Source organism: Protopterus annectens, chromosome 16.part0, assembly GCF_019279795.1.
Source record: "Protopterus annectens isolate FY-2018-M chromosome 16.part0, PAN1.0, whole genome shotgun sequence".
In the NCBI taxonomy this organism is placed as follows: domain Eukaryota; kingdom Metazoa; phylum Chordata; order Ceratodontiformes; family Protopteridae; genus Protopterus; species Protopterus annectens.
Window position 1 is genome coordinate 193,598,032 of NC_056750.1, and position 22,143 is coordinate 193,620,174.

General features: G+C 38.7%; 1 protein-coding gene across 3 annotated transcripts in view; it reads left to right on the forward strand.

Annotated features, from left to right (window-relative positions):
* LOC122790299 (cadherin-24-like) overlaps nucleotides 1-22,143 on the forward strand; it is a 2,600,514-nt gene that overhangs the window by 2,014,947 nt on the left and 563,424 nt on the right. For all 3 annotated transcript variants that reach the window (XM_044057804.1, XM_044057803.1, XM_044057805.1), the window contains one exon: nucleotides 21,419-21,586. In XM_044057804.1, coding sequence (XP_043913739.1) covers nucleotides 21,419-21,586 — 168 coding nt within the window. The remainder of the gene's footprint in view (nucleotides 1-21,418; nucleotides 21,587-22,143) is intronic.

A 22,143-nucleotide genomic window follows, 5' to 3' on the forward strand; every position in this document is an offset into this window, starting at 1 on the left:
AATAAACAGTACACAGCACTCTGAAATTTTCCAAAATGGCTGTACTTTGCTAAACAACTCTGTACAGTGCAAGAAACACTATGTAATGGTGGCACTCTGTGAATAGTCACACCCAGCACAAGAAACTTTTTGAAATTACTTTATTTTGACTGCACTTTATGAAATAGTTGTACTTTGCACACAAATAAACTATTCAGGATAAAGGCACAGTAATAAGCACACACTGTAAGCACTTTTACATACTTTGAGATACTTCAAATAACTCTAGTTATGCCCAGAATAGCTTCACCAGGTAAAAATCTCCTATCCTATAGTCTAGCACGTCTCTGGAACTCCCTACCACTATACATTTGTACCACCTCTAATCGCTTTCTATTCAAAAAATCTCTTCACTCACATCTAGTATCCCAGTGGGAATGCTCCTGCTCCCACCCCACATAATTTACACTGGCAATTTCCATTTTACTTTTCTCTCTCCCTCTTTACACTGGCAATTTCCATTTTACTTTCTCTCCTAACTCATACATCATTCCCTTGTACTTACTAAGCTATTTACAAAGAATGTATTAGAATGTACCTCTTAAGTGCAAGCTTCCTTAAGATGTAATGGCTTCTCAGTATTTATACTGTAATGTTCCTTTTTGCTAGTCTGTAGCATCTGTAATGTTTTTCACTAGTCTGTACTATTTGTATTGTTTTTTGCTCTAGTCTGTAACATTTGTAATAATTGTAACCTAAAACCTTATTGTAACCTTGCTTGTTTTTGGAGCTTTTCTCCCCGGGACTCCATTGAAAACAGGTTCATCTTGGCCCAATGGACTATCCTGGTAAACCAACTGCAAATAAATAAATAATAATAAATAAATTCATCAATACAAAATAGTAGTTCATGCCAAAACACAGTAATTTGGCAAAAAACATGGCAATGTTGCCTTGCTTTATTTATACTTAATGTACCCTTTTTGCCCTTATTATATTTGTTTTGCTCGTTTAATCTTTTTTCATGTCCATTATACTTTTCTTGTGCTTGTTTTACTTTAAACATGATCATGTTACTTTACACATGCTCGTTTTGCAATTCTGAGGTAATTCCAAACCCCTTATGTGCTTTTCTGATAATCATTTTATCAAATATCTTAATTTTAAACATTTTGTTTAATTAATAAACTTTTTGTGCCTCTTGCTTGCTTAATAATGGGTTCTGTGCTCTTGTAATGCTCTGTTTTATCTTTTCAATAAATAAAACAAGTTTTCAATTGCCTTTAATTCGTTTCTGTCCCTTTTTCATACTTGGTTCACTTTGTTTACCATCACTGTTAACCCTGCACCTCATAACTTTGAAAAGCAGTCTCTGGAATTCTGGTTCTGACACCATGTCGCTCGTCTGGTCAGGATAAAACAGACGAACATCTGTGGGTTCTGTTCAAGCAGCTTTATTATGTACAAACACATCAGGATTGAGGCTTAATAACTTTAACTTATGTAAACATAAACAAACTAGCTATTACACTCACACTTGCTCACTCTCTGGCTGCACTCTCAAAATGGCACTGAAGCTAGCACATGCTTGCTACTTATATGCATGTGCTGTCCTTGAAATACTTTTTAAAGGTGCAAACACACACTATTCTACATGTCCCATTAAGTATAGGAACTGTGCATTGTGTAAATGTGTACAACAACCAGGTAGTCCAGAGACACACGCTGTATAAATGCAATTGTATTTAATACTCCTAGTTAAAACTTTCATGTGAAAGTTTTAGCTAGCACTATTAAATTGAATTTATACAGCTTGTGGCTCTGCACTAGTTTTCTGTTTTGATTCATCTGGACTTTCATCTCAGGTTTTGTTCATTGTTCTCATTGTGTAAATGTCACATATTCAGTTCATGTGAATATCAGTTATATTCTATGATGCCAGTATGAGGGAGGTACATAGTACAACTGTTACTTATATCAATAATATAACCATTATTTCCTTTCGCCTGTGCATATGTTGAAGTTGCTTCATATGCAACTCATTTAAATATCATTTACGTTCCATCGAGTCAGCATGCGATGTGTGCATAGTACAAATGTCACCTGTGTGTGCACAGACCTGATAGAGGCAGAATAACCAGAAACCAGAGATCGGTACACTGAACTAGAAGAAAAATATGCTAAGGCCAAAACAGCGCACTTTATTCTTAGACCTAAATTACAAGCTCATAAACTAGGATGACAAAAGTATATTTAATACTAGAATATTATGGGTTACATATGTCTCCAGTACAACAGCATTGTGCTATAGATTTAGAGTTTGGCTTTGCAGGACATAGTGTGAATTATTTTACAAGGTTTGGCATAATAAAGAATAAGTTATTTTTAGGTAACACTCAGAGGATTTGGGTTTTCGTGAATCAGAAGCATTCATTCATGGCTAATACAAGCATAATAAAAATAATTCTTACTTTACTGAGCCAAAATTATTTTATGAGCTCCAGGAGTACAATTAAGTCTATTTGTTTATTTATGTGATTGTTTAGCTTATTTCATAGAGGAAATTAATAAAATAGCCCTTTTCAGTCAGCAGTCTGGGAGAGTGCACTGGAAAAGGATATATATTTTGGTTTACATATCTGTAAAAATTATTTGTATATAATCAGAGAGAGAGAACACAATCAGAATTCATTTAGCATTATAGATGCTATAAGAAAAAAATATCTAATGAGTCTTTCCTAAACAAGTATAAAACTCATTCAATTCAGTTTAGAAAAGAGCCTCCAGCTTAGAATCAGCACAGTGCTGGTAGTGGGAATTATCTGAAAGCAAAAATATTGTGAGCAATGTACTTCTGTGGGTGCTACAAATGTCATTTCAGTTCTTGATCTAAGCAGAAAGTCAAATGTTCAGTTTTAATGAACAGCAATTGTAGAGCAATGTTGAAAAAGTGAGTTTGATGGAAAAATAACTTATGTATTGACAGTCTCCTTCCAGCTTAACTGGAAAGTTCAAAGAGTAAGTAGATTTACATTTTTTCACCTTTCTCATTTATTGCACTGCCAAAGAAATTAATGACTTAAGCTCAACTTCCATTTTCAGAAACCATTTTAGACAATAAGCAATAAATTCAATGCATTCTTTAACACCTTGTTTCAGTGAGATGGTGAACTTCAACACATTAAATTAACGCCAGCAAGACTTGTTAAAAGCTACACAAACCACAGATGAAGCTGTTAGATGCTTAACTGTAACTCATATTTGTAAAACCATTTTACAAATTATTAAACACAAGTATCTCACACACACACACACACACACACACAATCAGCAGTAAATCTGTTGCCATCATGTTATTTGACAGCATTAATGTGCAGGACATACTAATCAGACATTGCATACAGGCAACATATAATGTGATTCAGTTGTTTAATTGCTATAAATTTACCCTAGCAGCTGTCAGTGCCTTTTTTTTCCTGTGTCCTCCTCTGGTTGGTTCTCTGTGTTTGACTAATAAAAAGAAATTAAACTGAAACCATTGAAAGAAAATGAGAATCAGTAAACTCTTACACAAAGTCATGCACAAGTACACACACACACACACACACACACACACACACACAGGCACACACACACACACACACACACACACACACACACACACACACACACACACACACACACACACACACACACACACACACACACACACACACACACACACACACACACACACACACACACACACACACACACACACACACACACACACACACACACACACACACACACACACACACACACACACACACACACACACACACACACACATAGGCACACATACACATACACACATGGAGGTACTGCACATATACACACCCACAAATAGACATGCTTAAAACACAGACACGCACAAATACATGTGCACACAGCCACGCACACACACTCACTTACTCACGAGCAAATGTATAAGTATACAAGTGCAGACACTGCACAAAGAGGGTAGTATGTCATGGATTACAAGTAAAAGTGCCAGTGCTGGAACTCAGAGTGACACTGCTGTCATGTGCTGCTCTGTATGCAGACTGGCAGGGATGCACTGTGACCAACAGGTTGCTGGGAGGTAGAGCAATCTCCTTTCAGCTGGCTGCAGTACTGTGTATATATGTATGTATGTATGTATGTATGTATGTATGTGAGACTGAGTATTTTACTATTTGTCATGGACATAAATCGGAGAGCCACATTTCATCTAAAAAAGTAGTCCTACATTCGCTGAAATGCTATTTCATTGAATCACTAAACTGATCAAAAAAGGAAAACAGTTTCCTTTTCTGATTGGTTAATAAAATGACCACTGTCTTATACATATAATCTGCCTACATAGTGGTGCTGTTGGGGAAAGGATATTTACTACCTTAAGGTGTTTGGTACTAAACCCCCTACACACACACACACACACACACACACACACACACACACACACACACACACACACATACACAATGTATATTCTCAATCAGAGGATATGCCAGAAAGGAGAAAACTATCAGATGAATTCCATTTCAAAGCCATTCATACATTTCATTGCAATACAGAATTCTGTGATTTGTAATTGTTATGGCAACCTGTTTGGTAAAGTATTATCCTTACAAGATCTATCATGAAACACCAAGTTCCAAAATACTGAGGATTGGGAAGCACAAAAGGGAGGAAAAATTAACTTTAAATGTTTTTTTTTGCAGGGAGTAAGCCCACTCGGACCCCACTACCCGTGAATTTTAATATATATGGATCTAGGACTAATTACGGATGACACGAAACTGAAACAGTCAAGCACACTTTTGTAAAAGTGCTTTTTCACCGAAAAAGCACTTTCTGAAAGCCTGCTAAAAAAAAAAAAAAACAAGATTTAAAAAAAAAAAAAGATAACAATAGCCATGTTCATGCAGAAGGGCAAGCCCCCTTGATTGCCCTTACTTTTATAGTTTTATTCTGAGATTGCACCACAGAGGGGAGAAGGGAATATTCCCTTATCCCCACTGTGCGGCGATCTCAGCAAAAGCCATTTTCTCATGTTTTTTCTTTAGCTCAGTTTCATGAAAGTGTGCTTGCCCGTTTCATTGAAACATATAGGCGATCATTAGCCCTTGACACACATATATATTTATATATATATATATGTTTGCAATCAAAATATCATTTGCAAATCATTGTTCTGTGATATTATCAAAAGAAAACTGCAAAAAAATGGCATGCTGAAATTTCATATCTCCAAAAAAAAAGACCGAACTTCAACATTCACTTCCAGTTTTGGACCTAGAAACAAGCACTACCATGGGTCAAGAGGGGGCAACATTTAGCATTTCAGAATACTGGTGTTTGACAACTGCAGTGTTCAGAGTTTGGATATTCCACATTGTTGCTTCGGTGATCTGCAATCGAGATTTTGACAGTAAACCATATATATATATATATATATATATATATATATATATATATATATTTTCCCTTAAAACAGCCTTCCTTGAACTGTACTACTGATCTTACCAGCGTATCCTATAACTAAAAAGTTCATCTCTACTTGATTCCTAAGTAGACTATTCTCTATCTGTAAAACCTAGCACTTGCTCCTACAGTACTTTCTCACCTTGATATAGCACTTTTATTATAGATAGTACCCCACCAGCCTAAAACCCCCTTCTCGATCACCCACATCCACCGGAGTCTTTTTTTAAGTTTTTGTCTATTCCTTCTAGCATGTCGAGGGATCAGTTGCTAGTGTCCTCTCCTGCTCAGCTGGTGAAACTGGGAATATTGAGGCAATGTTACAATTGCCTCATGTACACAGACAACCCTCTCCTTCTCCCACAAAACACAAATACATGCAAGAGATGCAACTATACAGCCAAACTGGAGGCTGAGCTCTCTCAACATAGGACTGGCAAGACCAGACAGGAGCAGAAGGTAACCACACACACCACATACCCAGTCTCACATAGTACTATCACAACTTTAAATCATACACATAAACACACAAAGACATACTCGGAGGCTCTGATCAAAAATCTACCAAAACAGCAGAGGCCACCAAAGCAGACACCCAAACAACTACCACCTCAGGACACAACACATACAACACATAGACCACACAGTCAGTGTGCCAAACAGTCACAGCCCTTAAGGCCAAACACAATGCCAGACACACTCGTCATTGGTGACTCCATAGTCAGACACACTGACGACCCGCTCACCAGATTGAGTAAGGAGAAGGTCACAGTAAGCTGCCTGTCGGGCGCTAGAATCCGCCACATAACGCAAGCACTCAGGTCTCTCAACAACAGGTACAAGTACGACTCAGTCATTGTCCACACTGGTGAAAAAACAACCTGAGACATACCTCCTTGGACTACATGAAAAGAGACATTGAGGAGCTCTCTGATTATGTAGCCCAGGCAGGTATGACCCTGACCTTGAGCAGTATCCTACCTTCACCAAGAATGATGCCACAATACAGAGATAAGATGATCAGCTTTAATAATTGGCTTAAACTCTGGTGTCATTCAAAAGGGATCCAATGTCTGTCTGCCTGGGATGACATGCTGGACAAGCCACGCTGCTTTGCAAGGGACGGCTTGCACCTGTCACCCCTGGGCTTCCGGATATTGGCAAAGGCTCTTGCCACCCCTATAGTGCCTTTTTTAGGCAAGGCTCAAATTCTAAACCTACCACCCTAGAACACAAAAAAGGAAAAAAACTAAGGGTAATGCTGCTCAACGCCAGATGTCTCAACCTCAAGATGCACGCACTCGAGGCCCTTCTCAGTATGGAGAACATCGATGTCTGTGCTGTGACTGAAACCTGGTTCAAGGCTTCTGAGAGCACCCCAGCACTATCAGGTTTTACCTCATATCATGCGTTCCGGCCCCAAAATCCGGACAACACCAAGAAAGGAGGGGGGGTGTCCATATTCATCAAGGACACCCACACCTCAAGGTTGGTGGCAATGCATGATGCATCGGAGACCATCCAGGTGCAATTAACCATAGGCAAGACTGCTCTGCAATTTGTAGCATGTTACAGGCCACCCTCTCAAACTCAGGAACCTCACATAGCTTTCCTGAAAACACTGGAGGGGTAAATGTATCTCCAAACACCATCATACTAGGTGACTTCAACTACCCTAATATAGACTGGGATCATTACTCAAGCCCAAACACTCTAGCCCAAAGGTTCCTGGAGTTCATAAACTCAAATGCCATGGAACAACTAGTCACCATCTCCACAAGAGGTGAAAACATACTTGATCTCATCATCACGAACATGGGATCACAATGTTCAACACTGGAAGTATACCCCTCACTGGTGAGATCAGATCATAAACTAATCTCACTGGAGGTCCTCATCCCGCCCCCACCTGAGATAAAAAAGACCACAGTGAAGAACTTCTCAAAAGCCAACTTCACACTTCTAAAGACTAGTGTGGTCTCTTTTAAGGCCCCCGAGCTGGCGGAAAACATTACTCAAGCCGCTGAATCACTTATAAATGCCTTCTACCAGCACCTACAGGACTGCATGGATCAGGCAATCCCAAACAAAACAAAGACTCTTTGTACCAAAGGCAAGCGTCCAGTCTGGTGGACCCCAGCCATAAACAAGCTCTACAACAAAAGGAGGAAGCTACTACAAGATAGAGCAAAATCCTTAAAAGGTAAGACACCTTTGATCATTATAAGTAAAAAACTAAGAGCCCTCATAAAATCATCCAAGGTAAATTTTGAGAGAAAAATCGCTAAGGACTCAAAAGACAATCATAAGGCCTTCTTTAGCTATGTTAGAAACCTGGGAGGAAACTCCCAGATATGCTCAGAATTAGCTCAAAATGATGTGAAAATTACTGAACCTACAGACATTGCCAACATACTGGCTGGCAGGTTCAGTGCAAACTTCTCCCCTCCCCAAAAGGAGAGATATCTATACCAGAGGACTGTAGCCCCCCAAACATCTCTAACGCCCAGGTGAGAACTGCTCTCTCCAAGGCAAAAACACAGCATCCATGGGACCGGATGGTGTCCCCGGCTGTGTGCTCCATGAACTCAATGAGGAATTAAACCCGCAGTTAGGACAGCTGTTTAATCTTGGCCTCACCTCAGGATACGTACCCAAGGAGTGGCGCACGGCAACTGTGGTCCCACTTCACAAAGGCGGTGCCTCCACCGACCCTGGAAATTACCATCCCATCAGCTTGACAAGCCTGATCTGCAAAGCTATGGAGAGGATCATAATGGAACTCATAAATAAAGACATAGGGAACTTGCAGACTTTGGATCCAACCCAGTTTGGCTTTGTCAAAGGCAGATCATGCCTTTTAAACTTGATTGACTTTTTCGAAACAGTCACCAAGGCCATTGATGAGGGAAAGGCAGTCCATACAGCCTACCTCGACCTGGCAAAGGCTTTCGACACAATACCCCACTCAGGTATCATTGAAAAACTCATCAGCTTAAATGTAAACCCATACATCACAAGATGGGTTGCAAACTGGCTAAGTGACAGAACCCACAGGGTCAGAGTTGCTGGCACCATGTCAGACTCAAAGCCTGTCACAAGTGGTGTCCCACAGGGCTCAGTCCTGGGCCCACTCTTGTTCGGAATCTACTTTTCAGAAGTACAAGCAAACACAGGAGGGTTATGGCTGACAAAGTTTGCAGATGACTGCAAACTGGGCGCCATAGTCGAGAACACATCTGACACAGATATCCTTCAGAAGGGTCTCATAGAAATGGATAACTGGTGCCAGAGCCATGACCTAAAGTTAAACGCCAAGAAATGCATAGTCATACCCTTCGGGAAAAACAAGGTTACCCCTAACTACCATATAGGTGGCAATCCACTGAGCACAGAAGAGGTTATCAGGGATCTGGGGACCCAGGTTGACAGTAACCTTTCGTTTGACACTCACGTTGCTAAAGTAGTTAGGAAGACCTTCTACATTGACACTCACATTGCTAAAGTAGTTAGGAAGACCTTCTACATTGCCCACCTGATCATGAAGGGATTCACATCTAGATCAAGGGAGGTCATCGTCCCCCTGTACTCATCACTCATCAGACCAATGATTGAGTACAATGCCCCATTCGGAATATATCTGACCCAACACCTGCAGCAGCTGGAAAGGCCCCAAAAGTTCCTCACCAAAAGGATAAAGGGTCTCAAAAATATGTCTTATGCTGCCCGACTGAAAGAACTCCAGCTCTATTCAGTCGCTTACCGCTTACTCAGAGGTGACCTGTGCCTGACATACAAGGCCATGTCAAACCCAGATTTGATGAACATGCTTCACCTCAAAAAACCAAAACCTAGATCCCTCAGAACTACAAGGGCGGGAGACTTAAACCTTGACACGGTTATTAATAGGACGTGCTGGAGGGACAGATTCATCACCCAGAGACTCCCTATGCTGTGGAACAAAATCCCGGTACATGAGAGGCAGAGCACCTCGCTGGCCTTGTTCAAAAGAAATCTTGACCAATGGATGGGAGATTGCAGATATACCCCAGGGATTACCTCAGTGTCACTGCTTGACAGAGGCACAGCAAAATAATGGGCATAGTTTCCTTCAAACCTAGGCTTATAAATGCCCTTGGGCAGATAGCCTAGTATGAACCTATGAACCTATATATATATATATATATATATATATATATTTTTTTTTTTTTGTTTTCTCAACTCCATGGTTGCACCAACTTGGAGACGAGAAGAGTCGCCCAAAAGAAGTGAATCATTCCTGGTACACAATTAGAAATTGAACTAGTAATGATTTCCTGTGGAAAACAGAGCTCGAGGTTATGCTCCTTGGCTTTCTTTTTTTCCTTCACGTTACTGATGCTTGAGGAATTTCTCCTCAGTCATCTATACAGGAGCCTAGCCTAACATGTAAACAAACACTTTCTACTATTGATAAGAAAAAATGTTTGAAATAATGTTTCTTACTGAAAGGAAAAAGTTTGTATCCTTTAATACAAGTAAAACAAACACAGTAATCATTAAAGTTTGTGATGTTTTCCGAACTTTCGAATTACAATACAATATGTAAATTTTGATTAAATGAGGAAACAGAACACTCTCACATATCATTCTGAAAAGGACTAAGCTACTGTGCAGGAGGAAAAAAATATGGAGGTGTTTCAGTCTTCATCCAGAAGAGACTGACATTAAAACTGATATAGAAGTATGATCTACTAGAGAGTCTTCATGTCCTTTTCCTCAGGAATGTCTTGTACCATATATTAGCTCACTATAGAACTCCCTCTATGACCCAAGAAAACCACATCAAAAGGAAGTGAAATCTCTCCTTGTGAAACACAACATTTTCCTGCATGATTTAAACTATCCAGCTGTCGACTGGGAAATCCACACCACCAGTAGTGCAGAAGTACAGAGATTCCTGGACTTTGTCAACACAAACACCATGGGACAATTAGTCAGAGAACCCACTAGGGGAAACAATATCTTGGCTCTTATCCTTACTAATATGAAGGCATCTTGCAACATTCCTTGTGTATATTCATCATGTGTTAGGTCTAACCATAAAGCAGTTTCCTTCAAAATAAAATTAAAACCAGAGATCCGTTCTACCTGCGGTATCTTCAGAAAATTTTCAAGATAAACTCCCTATTCCTCAGTTATACATTGGCAAGCTTCAAATCTCCACTAAACCCAGTTAACTCCACGAGTACATGGAAGCATACACCACCACACTGTACCAGCCTGTAAACAGATGAATAAATGCAGCTGTATCCTGAAGGAGAAAGTGCAGGGCAAGTCTGAGAAACAAACACCCTTTATGGAACCATAATATCAACAAGCTTTACAATAAAAGGAAGAGATCTTTTAACAAAAGTAGGAAGAGCAATTCCCTGGAATCTTAGAAACTTTGTCACTGAAATAAATAAACAACTCAGGAGCTTAATAAAATCCACCAAAGCCAAATTCGAGGATAAAATAGCCACCAAATCCAAACACAATCATAAGGCCATTTTTAGCTACGTTCTTAATCTCAGAAGTACAAAGTAACAAAGTTGATTGTGAACTGTGTTAATTACACTGGGGCTGAAAATATAGCTAACTGATAAATTCAGCTAAAACGTTACCCCTCTCTTCCCTCAAGATATACCTGAAACTGACTCACCTGCAATTGTCACTCATGACCAAATCCTGAAAGCACTATCAAGAGATAAAATTACTGCATTGATGAGTCCTGGCAATATCCCTGGATGGATTTTAAATGGCATGAAGTATGATTTAGTCACCCCCCCCCTAGCAACACTGTTCAATCTTAGCCTCCATACAGGTTTTGTACCAACTGAATAGAGAACAGCTACAGTCACCCCCCTGCTAAACAGAGTACCTTCTATAACCCAGGCAATTACAGACCTGTAAGTCTGAGCAGCCTCCTATGCAAAGCCATGGAAAGACTCATCATGGAACTAATCAATAAGGACAAAGGAAACTTTCAAGTGTTATGCCCATCTCAGTTTGGATTTATTAAGAGTAGGTCATGCTTACTCAGTCTGTTAGATATTTTTGAAAAGGTGACCAAATCAATGTATAAAGGTAAAATGATACATGCTGCAGACTTCAACCTGTCCAAGGCTTTTGATTACAAATCCTCCACTCAGGTATAGTAGAAAACAAAAACAACCTGAGAATAAATCTCTAAGTCACCTACTAGATTGCCAGTTAACTCACAGATCAGAAGCAGGAGATGGCTAGACACCAATGGAGTCCCCCAGGAATTGATGCTGGGACCCCTCCTGTTGGGCATCTACTTGTGAAGTAAAAGCAAATACCAAAGGGCTCTGGTTGACTACATTTGCAGATGACTGCAGGCTAATAGTAGTCATTGAGTCTCCAAATGGCTAAATCATCCTGCATGAAGGTTAGTCCTAAACAAATAGCTGGTGCCAGAATCATGGACTAAAACTAAATGCCAAAAATGTGTTATCATATCCATTGACAAGTTTTATACATAGAGAGCTGCCACATTGACAGTACACTTCTGAGAGACTGAGACTTGACCTGTTTGTTCAGGATTTGGGAACTTCTATGGACAGTGACCTACTTTTGACAGGTCTATATTATCTCGCAGAAATGGCAATGCAGCAAATGCTGTTTCAGCGACACATAAACATCGATTCACCACTTCCATGAATGGCAAGAACAATCATTAGTCCAACCATACACACAATGCCATAGCTAACATTACAAAGTGGGGGGCTTCACCCCCCACACCCCCCAATGTGGGGGCCTGTGCCTCCCCACACCCCCTAACTAAATATACCAACTCTGAGATCGCACTACAGTGGGGAATACATGGCAATGGCCAAGTGATTTTTTTTCCCTTTGAAAAAAAATCGATGTTCTGGCTGTTCGCAGAAGTGGTGGATCGATGTTTACGTGTCGCTGAAATGGCATTCACTGTATTGCCATTTTGGTGAGATAATATAGACCCCTTTTGACTAATATGTGATCACTGTCATATTTATCTATTTATTTATTTATTGACATTTGTCTACCAGGAATGTCTGACTGGCAACAATTCCTTTTTTTACTGAAGGCCTGTTGAGAAAAGCTCCAAAGTATCATACTTAATACAAGTCAATACTTACAACAACGCTCGTTTATAATGTAGTTTTAGTAAGATATAGCATCTCAGTCAGTAAAATAAAATGGTGTGATGATATTCGTAAACATTATTGTACAAACATTGCAATGAGATATTTACAGATAGAAGTGTGGTGTACAAGACAGATATAAGTAATTTAAGCAATACAATCAAGTGAGGTATTAGAAATGGATAAGTAAGTTTAAGTAATAACAGAGAAGTAGAGATGGACTAGAAATTTGGTTTTATTGTTATTGGAGTCATGCAAAAGGTATTTAGAGTGCAGTTTTTTTTTCTTTGCTACTTAGGGAAGATTATTTAAAGGGAAGAGGAAAAAGATGTTGAAGGGTGTAAGGAGACTTATGTCTCAGGTGAGAAGCACGGATATAGCCAGGAGACAAAATAGAAAATCTTTTAGTAATTGTTTGAAATGATGGAGGGGTGAGATAGTCCTGAATGACAGAGGACTTTTGCTCCAAATTCTAGCTATACAATTGGAACAGAGACCGAAACTAGCAGCCCTTAGCAGTTCATAGATGATAAGCAGTTGTTTATTATTTGATCAAACGGGACTGTTTAGAAGATAGTACTGTAGTATAGCACTAATTACGGGACAAGCTGATGGGGTTTGATGATCTTGTGTTATAGTATTGTAGTATAGCGCTAATTACTGGACAAGCAGATGGGGTAGGATGATCTTGTGTTATAGTATTGTAGTATAGCACTAATTACTGGACAAGCAGATGGGGTAGGATGATCTTGTGTTATAGTATTGTAGTATAGCGCTAATTACTGGACAATCAGATGGGGTAGGATGATCTTGTGTTATAGTATTGTAGTATAGGGCTAATTACTGGACAAGCAGATGGGGTAGGATGATCTTGTGTTATAGTATTGTAGTATAGCGCTAATTACTGGACAAGCAGATGGGGTAGGATGATCTTGTGTTATAGTTCTGTAGTATAGGGCTAATTACTGGACAATCAGATGGGGTAGGATGATCTTGTGTTATAGTATTGTAGTATAGGGCTAATTACTGGACAAGCAGATGGGGTAGGATGATCTTGTGTTATAGTACTGTAGTATAGGGCTAATTACTGGACAAGCAGATGGGGTAGGATGATCTTGTGTTATAGTACTGTAGTATAGGGCTAATTACTGGACAAGCAGATGGGGTAGGATGATCTTGTGTTATAGTATTGTAGTATAGCGCTAATTACTGGACAAGCAGATGGGGTAGGATGATTCTGTGTTTAAGATGAGCTGAGTATAAGTAGTGAGGAAATTTGAGCCATTTAAGTGTTTTAGTTCCATACAGGGCTGGCTCAGGTAAGGTTTGTTGGATGAAAATCAATTGCTTTTGTTGTAACATTTTCCACGTTTAGGAATATGTTATGCTTCAAGGCTGTTATTGCTGGGGGCTTCATACTGAAGGGGGTTAAAAGTAGGTGGTAGCTAGAGGTACCTTGACAGAGTTTGCAAGGAGTTCCTTTACTCCACCCAGGATACCTAGTTTTTGATGGGGTTTCTTGATACTGTTGTGGATATGTAAATCGAATTTAAGATTGTCATCGGTTGCCATGGGAAGCAGTTTAGTATGTCAGGTAACTTCCATCATGGTATTACTTAAGGATAACATTTTAACATTGATTTTCTTTTTCTTTCTTTCTTTTTTTGTGAAAATGGGATTTCAGAAACAAAAAGAAATAATTTATTTTGGGGGGGAATTTAGCAGCAAGTGAATGTCCTGTATCCAACTTCCAACAGCGATAAAGGCCCCTTAAATAATTATCTCTAGATGTAGCATATGTTGTAAATGTATATTAGGGTAGAATCATCAGTGTAATCTATGAGGGAAGATAGTGCAGAGGATTTCTATAGATTGTCAGTAAATAAACTGAAGATTAGAGAGCCAAGAATTCAGCCCTGTGGCATGTCAGTATTAGCAGAAAGGAAGGGAGAAAAGGTGGAGAGCCATTAACAAACTGAAATCTACAGGTTAACTAGTTGTTAAACCACTGTCATGTCGATTGTGATAGCCTGATGGAAGATAGCTGGCAGAGGAAATTTTGCTGAGCGACTAAATCAAAAGCTTTGGAGGCATCAAGGAATACAGAGGAAATGAGTTTGCCTTTGCGTCTGGCTTTAACAGCATCTGTGAATCTTAGTAAGGCAGTGTTAGTGCTATGAGTGGGTCTAAAGCCATGGTGTATGGGGGTCAGGAGCATTTCTGGCAAGATGTTTTGAAGAAATTGATTGGGAATGTATTTGTCCAGACTTTTTGCTGAAGAGAAGAGTATTGCAATAGGTCTTAAACTGGTTATATCAGTTGAGGTTTCTTTTATATGAAGGGGGATGTGTAGAATTTTTTTCCATTGCTAAGGAACATATGATTCTTTGTTAGATCTGTTAATTAGAATAGGCACAGCATAGGCTATACAACTGACATCCAGCTTGAAGTGTTCAGCTGGGAGATTATCTGCTGAAGGAAAACAGGGTTTCAGTTTAATAAGTAGCAATTTCATGTAGAAGGTTGAGACAGCTTTTAGGGTGAAATTGGGGGTATTTGATGTTTGAGGAAAGGTAATATCAGAAATTGTTAGAAGGAAAATCTTTAATAAGGGCTTTAATGCTTTCTATAAAGTGTATGTTAAACTGAGCAGCTATCTTGGAGGGAGTGTTATTTGGGACCGGATCTAGAAATGTCATTGCTCTTCTTTGCTCAGTCCTTATTAGGCCAGTCATTGAGTATAATCTCCCCTTTGGCATGTATCTGTCCAGACACATGCAACAATAAAGATACCTTACTAAAAGGATATAAGGGCTAAACAATATGTCCTGCATGGACCAACTCAAAGCCATTTCATTATACTCACTGTCATACAGACTGATAAGAAGTGACCAGCCTCAGGAATACAAGGCATCCTCTGACCCAATAGTGATGGACATACTGCACATCAGAAAGTCAAATGGCATAAGAAATACTCAATCCAGGGATCTAAACCCCTTCTATAACATCAGTGAATGGTTTGAAGGGATAGGTGCATCTCGCAGAGAATGCCAATGCTCTGGAACAGACATCCAATCCATGGAAAACAAAGCTCATCCTTGTCCATATTCAAGCACAACTTGGATCTATGAATGTGTAATAGAAAATGTATCTCATGTTTTCTCCAGTATTATTAATGGACAGACATAGCCCCAAAATGCTTTAACTCATGCATGGATCCCCTCAAGTAAAGAATGGTATGATCTCAGCATACCTGTCAACCTCTTCGAGTAAGAAATCTGGACAAAGCCACAAATACTGGGGGAAACAAAGAACCAAAACAGGAACATTTTTTAAATCATACTCTTACAAACTAGAGTAGTAGAGTAGATAGAATAACAGGTATTCCATTAGCATGACTTTTTTGAAAGGTATGAAGTTTGAAACGCAAATGTCTGCCTTTATTTTCTAACTTCAGTCTTCAATGATTTGCCAGTAATTTGTCAGAAAACCACAATTTTATGAGAAACAGACCAAAAATATGAGGCAGAAAACTGGACAATTTTGAAAAAGCACTGAGAAGAAAAAACGCCATGAGAAAAAAAAAAACATTATGAGGAAAAACTGTATAGGCAAAATATGGAAATACAAAGAGATAAATATATAGGCAAATATGGAAATACAAAAAGATAAATATACAAAAACATATTTAAACATAAATATTCACGCAACGTCTACAATTTCATTAGCAGAACTAGAACACCAAATGGGATAGGTTAATTCAAGCAGTAAAAGGGAAATTGGCTATGCTTCAAATGGTCCATAAGGGCAGCTAGCATAGTACTTAGCTATGCACCTATGAACATTTCACAGAAAACTGACCTCCTTTAGTGGTAGAGTGGCTTTAGGAGTAGTCAGCACAGATGTTACCATGTGTCTGTTGCTGGGAATTAGCCATGTGTTTATTTGTAGTCACAATTCGTGCTGTTCTGTATCACAGCCTCAATTAATTTTTCTATTTTGATTATCAAAGGATAGCACATCATTTACATATTGAAAACAAGTTTCTCTTTCTCTCTCATATTTTATTTGGAGACATTAATATCAAATATTCACATACTTGTAGACCGTGAAGCAGAAATAAAACACAAGTTCAAATTATTATAGTGACAAAATTATGCTTCTGAATGCCACCACTGCTTAGCTTACTAGCGTCATTAAAAAAAAAAAGCAGAAATAACTTCAAACCTACAAAAATGCTGTCAGTCTTGCTTGCTATTTTTGCTAGGCTTATATTCACAACCTGCTGAGGTTATTTATTTCATTGCTTCTTTTCTTTCACCGTTTTACATGATGGGCCTACCTCAATTAAATCTCTACAACAAGTTTCCTCGTGTGGCTTGATTTTATTTTAAGATGTACCATGGGATTCATTAAAATCCTCATTGCTCATTGTAAGTGCCCAATGTGAGTTGGTCACAATGATGAATAAAAGGTGATTCAGACACAGGTATGGCCAGAATAAGAAATAATCAGCCCATCATCACGTGTTCTCCATAGAGGTCCATATACTGCATTGACAAAGACCCCTCCCCCACCCAACAGCCACGCGCGCGCACACACACACACACACACACACACACACACACACACACACACACACACACACACACACACACACACAGTTGGATCATCATCAAATGAGCCCCTAGACAGAGCAGACGACCAGTACCCCCTCCCTGCATCCCATTTTAATGTCCCATTATTTTTCTGTTTCTCCCCATTTACCATAACAATGTTCAAACCTGTCAGTCAGTACACACACTATTTTTTTTTTTACTTTTACACTGATTACAGGGATTTGATTTAAAAACTTTTTTTCCAGATTTTATAGCACAAACACTAATGGCCATTTGCTAAACAAAACAGAACAGTCTCACACTGAACACAAACCTGGCATAAGCAACAGTAAATTTCTCTTCCCTTGAAACTAGCATTCATTAAAAATGCATTGAAACTCAAATTCACTGAAAATGCATCTGGCCAGGGGCAGACTATATTTACATTTATATTGAAAGACATCCCCCTATACCCAGCAATTATAGTTATGTTGTTGACTGCATCCTTCTCTTATGTCTGTGTCAAAAAGGTGATGATAATAATAAAAATAATAATAATATTAATGATAGTGATGACCAGTCATATTTCAAAATTTGTTTTACATTAAGCACAAAGTATTCCAACTTAATTCACAAACACACACACACGCACACACGCACACACACACACACACACACACACACACACACACACACACACACACACACACACACACACACACACACACACACACACACAAACTAGCCCTGCAAAGCCATATTAATGGTTGTTTAAAAGCTACCAGATAAGTGCATAAGGTACGTAAAGTACATTCATATCACCCCCTGTCAGCAGTTAATTGCCTCTTTGTTGACTGTGTACACCCTTTATCATTACAAAGAAATAAATTACATGTACTTTTTTGGTTAATTTATGTAAAATACATGAAATTGTATAAACATCATCATCATCATCATCATACAGTAAGATTCAGTCATGTGTAGCACAATTTAAACAAGCGTATTTATGAGAGCATAAGAAATATTAACGACCTGATTACATATGCAAAGTTAATATGAAAAATCTCTGCAGAAGTAAATGTCATCTGAATAATTCCACATTAAATAGAACTATTACTACTGCAGAGGTTACTGTTGGCAAACAACTTTGCATGTCAGTGCTTCATCTACAAATACAGTGTCTTCTGCCCTTGAAGAATAAATTACCTTTGTTGCATTAAAAAATTGGTGTGCAGGTGATATTACCATAATATTTCCGGAAATAAATCACCTGTACAATAAGGAATGGCTGGCAATTAACAACAACAGATTCATAGTTGCTAGGCATGCACTTATGGAAGACATGCAGCCTAGCCCAAATCGCCAACTGCTCCAAAGCACTGTCTAGTTACATGACTTGTTCAATGTCACATAGTAGTTAAGTGAAGGGGAGAAATTCAGACCTTGCACCTTTGCCACAGGAATCTAGGTCATTAACAAATTAGAGCTTTAGTTCTTTGTGCTAAACAACTGAGTAATAGTTTTTAACTAAATGCTGAAATCCTTTTCAATTCACTCTTGTAACAAAGACTGTATCACAGTAATAAGAAATAACGATGACATAATAGATGCTGAAGATCATATGGCTTTCATCATTACTCCAAATAACGCAGCTTGTAAGACCTGACAAATATCAAGCCCTTGGCAGTTGCCAGAAGCTATAAAGAAGGTAATGCAAAAAATATTGCTAAAATACAACATGTTTAACTAACTAAAATGCAACATGTTTCGAATAAATTCCAGAGTTCAGGCCTGTTAATGAATGAATTCATTATTTAGTGAAATTAATAAAGCAAAATAACTAAAGACAATATAAATGCTGTAGCAACTTTTGTTCGACAACCCACAAGTCATACAAAAATCAGAAATATTACTGCATACAGCATATTATTGGTTTTTTTTGGGGGGGGGGGGCTTACATGTTTGCAGAACAACTGCATCTCATTTTTTACCATCCTATGTCTTCTATGTCACCAAGAATAGCTATCCTATCTGGCATCATTCAGTACAGGTCTGACCTACTTGAATAATTGCTAATAATGCTGAATTATTGCAGCATACACCTCTTGCAGCGGTTAGCATTGCAGTCTCACAGCAAGAGGTTCTCCGGTTCGATTCTCAGCTGGGGTGCCTTCTGTGTGGAGTCTGCATGTCCTCCCTGTGGTCGCATGGGTTTCCTCCCACGTTCCAAAGACATGCTGTAGGTGGATTGGAAACTCTAAATTGGCCCTAGGTGTGAGTGCATGCTTGTGCCTTCTGTGGAAGGTTGGGTGCCGGGCTGGCAACTCAACACCATAAATCTCCACTGCCAATTATGAGCGGACAGGTGATCCGCTGTGGCGACCCTTAACCAGGAAAAAGCCGAAAGAAGAAGAAGATTGCAGCATACACCTCCTTAGTCAACAAGAGACAGAGCATGGAAAAAATGTAGCCCTGTGCAAGGTAATGAATCAGCCCCCACCCCCCACCCCCACTCCTTCAGCCATACCAATAGCCCATTACTTGGCTTTCTTTCCCCAGTTATTATAAACATAGTTCAAACCTGTCAGTGTACATAGTATGTTCTTCTTTACTTTTACAATTATCACAGAGATTTGGATTTTATTTAACATTTTTATTTCAAATATTCTTAACAAAACAAAACACTCTCACATTTAAAAAGTCTTAGCATGACAAACATTAAACTTCTCTTCCATTGAAACATATTTAGTGAAAATGCACCTGGAAGCCCATTACACTGTAAGAAATGTGCTGAGATTCTTACTCAAATAGCATATTGTGAAGCACTAATTAGCATCTATGTGAAGGATGCAGGAATTCAAAAGTCAAATGTATAATGCATTTGCTTGCAGCCTGGGATAGCCCACTAGATGTTATGTGTACCTTTCCAGGAGCAGCCCAGGAGTACTGACTGGTGAAGTGGCTTGGCATTGTCACATAGAAGACAAATGAAATATAAAGGAATCATGCCATGTATTACAGGAAGCAGCTCATAAACAGGTCATAGCATTAGTCATCTGCAATAAGTGCTAGAGAAACTGTTGTAGCCCCAAATTACTGCAGTTCATACCTGTGTGCCTGCAAAAAAACAAGCTAAATAAAAATGTTTGTGGTTAAACTATTGACAAACTCGTGGGGTCCATGCTGTCATATATGTTCACAGCTAAGCAATAAATGTACTGTCAACATTCAACAGAATAAGGAAACCAAGGATCACATGCAAAGAATATGGCTCATATGGTGATGCTCCTGTTTGCTTCAATCAATGTCCTTCCTTTACAGTATAAATACTCTGGTTGCCTCAAAGTACTTACTGGTTAGTAAGTTGATCAATGACAAGGCAAAAATCTGAGGCAAAATCAGAGATGTTCTGCAAAACTGTGGAGATGTTGGAGATGTAGGGGAAGACTACTTTAAATCACTTTAAATGTTGTTGTATCAACATGAATTTAAGAATCATATAACTATGAAACTCTATGACTTACACTCTAATCTTCAGTGAATGACCACAAAAAAAGAAAAAAAAAGAATGAATGAATGAAATTAAAGAAGGCCTGGCAGCTGGTATGAGGATTAAGACTTCTCCCATTGCTAATGTACCAGGGTTTGATTCTGTGTAACTCTGAGCAAGTCACTAAACTATACAATGTCCCATAAGTAGGGCATTTTACACAGACATCTCACACACCAACATACATTTGTCACAAATATGGGGGGAGGGGGTTGTCTTACATGTGTTGCATAAAGTATGTTGATCTATAATCAAAGGGAATTAGAACTGCTGTGAATGGCAGGGAATGAGGCTGATGAAGAGCGACAAGCCCTATTGTCATAAACTTGAGCTCTGCAATCATGCAGTACACGATACTTCATGTATCACACTAAACAGACTCCCACTTATTCCAATTACCTGCCTTTTTTGTTGTTGTTTTTTTTTTTTTTTTTTTTAATTCAGCCATTCTTAGCTCAGTAGGTTACAACTATTCTAAGCTCATATCATTGTGATATTCCAGCCACAGGATTGCTATGAAGCACTTTTAACTCAACAATGCAAGCCAATGATTGGGGAAATCAAATGCCCACGGGACAGGACTTTTAATGATGCATTTAATTTTCTCTTTAAAGGTATAATCCGTACAGCAATCCCAAACATGGACCGAGAAACACAAGATGAGTTCCTTGTGGTGATCCAGGCAAAAGATATGGGTGGGCACATGGGAGGTCTTTCAGGAACAACAACAGTGACAGTAACACTTCTAGATGTCAATGACAATCCTCCGAAATTTCCACAGAGTAAGTATTGCCGCACAAGGTAGTGATTTTATAATTTCCTTCTCCATTCATTCTCTTCTGCAAGTTAACTGTCAGACACCTTATTTCTACACCGATTGCAAAATGCATTAAAATGTTTCTTTTTCTGTAGTATATCTGAAAATAAGCTTCTGAAAGCTCAGTATGCATTTGAAATTTAAATAACCAAGTTTCTATTGTCTGGTGTTATTTTTTCCTTATATTGCCTTTTCTTATGTTTTGCTTTCATGTCACATTTTTACACTTTGCTATACTTGCTGTTTTTCTTGTCAAGGAGACTTCTTAACAATTCACAACCCTTTACTTCATCCTTTTGTTTTCGTCTTTAATGTGTACATATGCTTCATCGTCCTCCTCACTACCTGTACTGTTGGCTATAGTATTTCTCTGGCTGGCTGGCCCATAACCATTCTAATTTTTCTCACACCACTTTTATCTATCTCCATTGTTTTGTTTTTTTATCCTTTTAGTAAAATACTATACATAGCAACCCAAAAATGCAGAATACCATTATTTTGTTTTATGTAATGCTCTCTCAG